Below are 6,000 nucleotides of genomic sequence, written 5' to 3'. Positions count from 1 at the left end.
TCTTGTTTTGTACACATCAGAATTTCAATTTCAAATTCATTGTGGTCCCTTGAGAAGTTATGTACCCTGCATCTGAAATTTATATTCCTCATTTTCCATGGGGTGTTTTAAAAAATTTTTTAAAATATGTTTTTATTGATGTCAGAGAGAGGAGGGAAGAGGGAGAGAGGGATACAAACACCAATGACGAGAGAGCATCATTGATTGGCTGCCTCCTGTATGCCCCCTACGGGGGATAGAACTCACAACCCGGGCATGTGCCCTGACTGGAAATTGAACCGGGACCTCCTGGTTCATGGGTCAACGCTCAACCACTGAGACACACCAACCAGACGATGGGGCGTTTTTTAAAATGCCCTCTTCAATTAATTATGTGTGAAAATAATCAAAAGAAACTAGTAGAGAAGAATGAAAAAATCAAAGTCCTCATAAGGAAATGAGACATTGAAACTGATGTACACAACTTATCAGCTGTTGTCTTTCATTACTTCTCTCTATTTTTATGGCTTCTGCTTTATTTGATCAGAAGCCTGACCTTGTCATTATGAAATTATGTTTATGCTGTTTGACTTATATTATATAACAAACTGCCCTTAGCTGTAGCTGTTGCACAGAATTTAAATTGCCTTTGAGGATAAAAGGGAGAATTAAGACAAATGGTTCCTGAGGCTAGAAACCCAACCAGCAAGCTCCCTTCCTAATGGAGTTACATTTTATTTATTTCCACTCTCGAAGCACTGTGACCTTTTTCAGTAAAGCCACAGAGTTCTTTTCTTAGAAAGACAGTCAATATGAGTTATCATTTAAGGATGAAGGCAACTCAGTTGTACTTGTGAAACATCAGTTGACCTTGCCTAAATTTCAGAAAATAAAATGTCAGTACACATAAACACATTTTCTCTCAGCATTGAAAAGTTCTAGTCTATAATCTACTTGCTTGCTAAGAATAGAAGTATCACTTAAAGATTTACTGGGATATTTTCTCCCAGAAGTGGATTTACTCCATTTCCCATCAGTGCTCTCTTTACTACCACCTAGTGGAATAGATGAACTTTGCCTGTTGGTTAACATTGGGAGAAGGAAATGAGTAAGATGAAATTTATCTTGGAAAAAATTTTCCATGATGATGAGTTTTTGTTACTTTTTGAGTAATAATGCAGGTTGCAAAAAATGCATGAGTTCAGAGTGAAGAAAGCCCAGGAATTCATGTGATATCTAATAAAATGCTTATCCACAAATAAAGCTATTTTATTCAGAAACTTAGAAGCTGGATAAATCACAGAGACTGTGTCTTGCCTATTGTACTTCTAAATTATGTTCAGAGGCGTCTCTTAATTGCTCAAGATGAGGCTCCATAAAAATTTAAAATATTAAGCTTCAAAGCTCCTGTGCTAGGAAGGGATCATTGTGCTTAACTGATAGGTAAGTAAAAATGCAGAGAGAAGATAGTCAATTTTTATCTAAGCTGGGAAGAAAGGCAGATGCCTGTATTCTGAGGTGTTCTCTCCCAAACAATGAAACAAAAAAAAGGCAAATGAAGCTTTAAGGTTCTTCACTCTGTATTGGTGGGGGAGCTCTGTTCAGCCTCTGTTAAAGAAGAAACATGAATGAGCAAAAACCAAAAATCTGTCATTTATTGACTAATTTCTTTTACTTGGTTACCCATCATAGTGTCATTTCCTCTGTGGCCACCAGGCTTGGTCCTCATGTTTACATGGGATGTGAGTAGAATCATCTTCCCTTTCCTCAGGGGGCATGCCTTTCAGATAGCATCAGTGTGACCAGATACAGACACATTTTTTTTATGCTCATGAATATTTTGCTTACCTGATTCTTCTTTTTAAAAAATAATACTCACCCAAGGATATGTTTTTATTAATTTTGGAGAGAGAGGAAGGGAGAGAAAGAGAGAGAGAGAGAGACATCCATGTGAGAAACTGATCAGTTGCCTCCTGTATGTGCCCTGACTGGGGATCAAACCTGCAACCTTTTGCCCAGCTGGTGTGCTCAGTGGTTGATCATGGACCCATGAACCAAGAGATCACCGGTTCAGTTCCTGGTCAGAGCACATGCCTGGGTTGCAGGCTCAATCTCCAGTAGGGGGCGTGCAAGAGGCAGCTGCTGGATGTTTCTCAGCAATGTTTCTATCTCTCTATCCCTCTCCCCTTCTCTCTCTAAAATCAATAAAAATATATGAAAAAAAAAAAAGAAAAGCACCTGCAACCTTTTGGTGCAGTGGACAATGCTCCAACCAACTGAGCTACCTGGCTAGGGCTACCTACTTGATTCTTGATGATCTGTGCATAAGTAGGGGGAACAAGGCCTAGGTAGGGGAGTGGGAAATATAATTAAAATTCAGAAAAAAATATATCACCAGATCCACTTTCAGCCTGTTTCATCAAACAAGAAAAAGCCACAAAATCCACTGGAATTGAATTTCCTCTCATTTTTTTTCTGGTAGATTTCTACCCCCATCCAGCCAACCAGGCTCTAGTGAAGACTCAACACAAGCATTTTATATCCCAGGACACTCTATGGAAGAGTCCTGACTTGTTTTCTTACTTTCTGAGTGGCACAGAATGGCCCCGTGACCTCTGCTACCTGAATGATAGGTAGCCTTCAAAACTTCCAGCCTCTCAATTTTTCTCCTTAATAAACAACTGACACTAATTGCTTGTAACTGCCATTGTGCTGAAGGAATGCATATGATTTTGTACTGTTGGCTTTGGTGAATGTTGGTGGGAAGGCCATCTCTGTCTTTGTCATCCTCTGCCTTTTGGGGAGTTAGATTTATCTTGTCTGGTGTTTGCCTCTAGCGTTGCTACACCCTTCCTGTCTGTACCTGTCACAGTGAGGCCTGGTAATGCATAGTTTCCTACATCTACCTGCTGCTGGAGCCCCTGGCATGTCTATGAAAACAGAAGGGGAGGTTAAAGAACCAAATCTTAGCCCTAGTCAGTTTGGCTCATTGGATAGAGCATCGGCCTGTGGACTGAAGGGTCTCAGGTTTGATTCCAGTCAAGGACACGTGCCTCGGTTGCAGGCTCAATCCCCAGCCCTGATCGATGTTTCTCTCTCTGTCTCTCTCTCTCCCTCTACTCTCTCTAAAAACAAAATCAATGGAAAAACATCCTCTGGTGAGGATTAACAAACAAAAGAAAAGAAGAAGCAAATATTATATTTCTCACCCCCAAAGACTAAAATAATGCCTGAGTTCTTCCCTTTTTCCATTTCCAATCAATGCAACATTGAAGGGTGTTATATAGCTGGTTGTTAAAAATATACTCACTGCCCTGACCGGTTTGGCTCAGTGGATGGAGCGTCGGCCTGCGGACTCAAGGGACCTGGGTTCGATTCCAGTCAAGGGCATGTACCTTGGTTGTGGGCACATCCCCAGTAAGGGGTGTGCAGGAGGCAACTGATCGATGTTTCTCTCTCATCGATGTTTCTAACTCTCTATCCCTCTCCCTTCCTCTCTGTAAAAAAACAATAAAATATTTAAAAACATAAACTGTACTGTATCTTTAAAAAAGAAAGAAAGAAAGGGCCACCACCAAGGAATGCTGATAGCCTCTGGAAACTGAAGGGTCAGAGAAAGGAATTCTCCCTAAGAGACTCCAGAAAGAAATGAAGCTCTGTTGGCACTTTCATTATAGGACTTGTAACGTAAAGAACTGTAAGGTGGTAAATAGGTGTTGTTTTTAAGCTACCACGTTTGTGGTATTTTGTTACAGCAGCAATAGAAAAGTAAATACAGTAAATTTCCTGTGCATGTTCAATGGTGCGAGCTATATAGTGAAATCAGCGTCATCATTTTATGACAATTAACACTGGATACTGTGGTCTGACTGAGGTACTGAACTTGGTCTGCTAAGTTCTTCACTGCCTGCCCAATTCTGGTGATCACATTGCAACCTCACCCCTTCATGCTTATAGTTGATCAACAGCAAGCTGGACCATAACTGGATATGTCTTGACGCATAGCCACAGGGTTAGAACACCATAGTTTCAGGATGACAATGTCAGATGGTTTCATAGGATAATCCTTGTAGTTCTGTGGATCTAGGTCCAAATCCCAGCATCATAATTTACTAGCTGTGTGGCCAAGTCAACCCTGGGTCCGGTCGCACATGGGACCCGCCCAGGATCGCAGATAGCAGGCCCGGATAGCTGCAGGGCAGGCGGGATGGCGCTGTCCCGCCCTGTCTGTAGTATGCAAATTAGCCGCCATCTTTGTTGGCGGTTAATTTGCATATCACACTGATTAGCCAATGGGAGGCGTAGCGAAGGTATGGTCAATTACCATGTTTGTCTATTATTAGATAGGATACTTCACTAAAAACCCTACTAACCAAAAAGGGACATACTTGCTTTTCCTCTAAAAATCAAAACAACTCAGAAAGCAAAGCATAATGAAATGTATGTACTCCATTCTCTGTGTTTTCTTCTTAGAAGACCATTGGGCTTTTTGTCACTCTCTATTAAAAGTAACAGCATCTGTCCTTTGCTCTCCCCTTTGGGAGATAGTTACAGCTGCATTCCAGACTTTAAATGAACAGTTGTACATTTAAATGAACAGTTGTGTACATTTTAAGTGAACAGTTGTGTGTACTTTTAATTTATTGCAGCCTTCTCTTGGAGTCAAGAAGCCTACCAAAGCCATGATCTTTGTGATCTTGAGCCCAGTGGGATCTTACTTTTCGAAGAAAACCTTAAATCCCGTGTCCCTGTGGGCCAATCCGAAGTTTGTAAGAGCCTGGAAAGGTGGGACTGGGGACTGCAAGATGGGAGGGTAAGTAAATCTGTGTTTCTGTCTAAAGGAAAGAGTTCTTCATGGTCATTGAGTGCCATTTCACCTCGGTACCCGTACATATATGAATATTCCAATCATAATGCTTGTTTTTGTTTTGGGTTTAGTTTTCATTGAACTTGTTGTTTAAAGTAATAACCTGTTGCCCTCTATTGGAAGAAACATTGGATGTTATGCTTAGCCATGAATTGAAATAAGTAATTAAAAGAGGGATCAAATCAGTGATTTGAATGAACTGCCCTTGGACGCTGGCCCTCTGGCTGCAGGCTGTCGGCTGGCATTAAAGAGTGTCTGGTGCTGGGGCCAAGGCCCTCCGATGGCTCCAAGGGGTCCTGTCTGGGGAAGGTGCCTGCTTCATTGAAGTGCTGTCTTCATTGCTACAGATTGTAGCCATACCTGCTGCCAACTGGCTGAAGGACAGCCCTGGTTTGGCTCCAGCAGGCCAGTCTCATAGACCATATGTAGCTGGCTGGAAAGAAAAGAGCATTTGAGAAGTGTTAGACAATGTCAGGGGTGGACTTGGCCGTGAATGGGGAATGCCCCTGTGGGTGAGCAAGAATAGCTGCATTAACCAGCATGGGCTCTTCCTGTATGAATACCAAGTGCTGATGTGGTCACATATCCGGGCAGTCGCAGCCCTGGAAGGTGGCTCAGTGGCAGTCTTCTGGGCCCTCATACAAAATGCAGAGTCAGGAAATCCTGGGAGAATCGAATGATGTGCTGCTGGGATGTGAGAGAGACACTGAAGCTGGCTTTGACCCTCGGGTAGTCTTTCTCTATTTCTACACACACACACACAAAAGGTTATAAAATTCTATGACCTGTCATCCCTGCTTGTAGTCTCAGCAACTGCATTCTGTCACTGGATAGAGAAATCCTAGTGCAGTTTGTTAAAGTAAGAAGTCCCTTTCTTTTCCTTCTGGTTGAGAGCACTCCTTCCTGAATGTGTCCTAGGCCAGCCAGGCTGAAACTGCTTCGGTTTACTCTCCTGATTTCTCGTTTACTCGCTCAGACTTCTTCATATGCACTGCACACCGTCTGTATTACTTTGTTAAAACTTCTCTTAGAGTGCACATTGCAGTAAATCAACAATCTTGATAAAGAGGTAATAATTTAAAATAGTTTATCTTCTTTATATCTTGTGTTCTAGCTCCCCCGACCTGCCTAGGGAAATGATAACATGGGTACAT

General features: G+C 42.0%; 1 protein-coding gene across 3 annotated transcripts in view; it reads left to right on the top strand.

The window, feature by feature from the left end:
* The window catches only part of BCAT1 (branched chain amino-acid transaminase 1, cytosolic), an 89,946-nt gene that overhangs the window by 60,331 nt on the left and 23,615 nt on the right, over positions 1–6,000 (top strand). For all 3 annotated transcript variants that reach the window (XM_005871813.2, XM_005871814.2, XM_005871815.2), the window contains exon 6: positions 4,629–4,792. In XM_005871813.2, the coding sequence (XP_005871875.1) occupies positions 4,629–4,792 (164 nt within the window). The remainder of the gene's footprint in view (positions 1–4,628; positions 4,793–6,000) is intronic.

Source organism: Myotis brandtii, unplaced genomic scaffold (genome assembly GCF_000412655.1).
Source record: "Myotis brandtii unplaced genomic scaffold, ASM41265v1 scaffold358, whole genome shotgun sequence".
Taxonomy (NCBI): domain Eukaryota; kingdom Metazoa; phylum Chordata; class Mammalia; order Chiroptera; family Vespertilionidae; genus Myotis; species Myotis brandtii.
The sequence above is the reverse complement of the archived record's forward strand: the minus strand, read 5'-3'. Positions and strand labels throughout refer to the sequence as shown.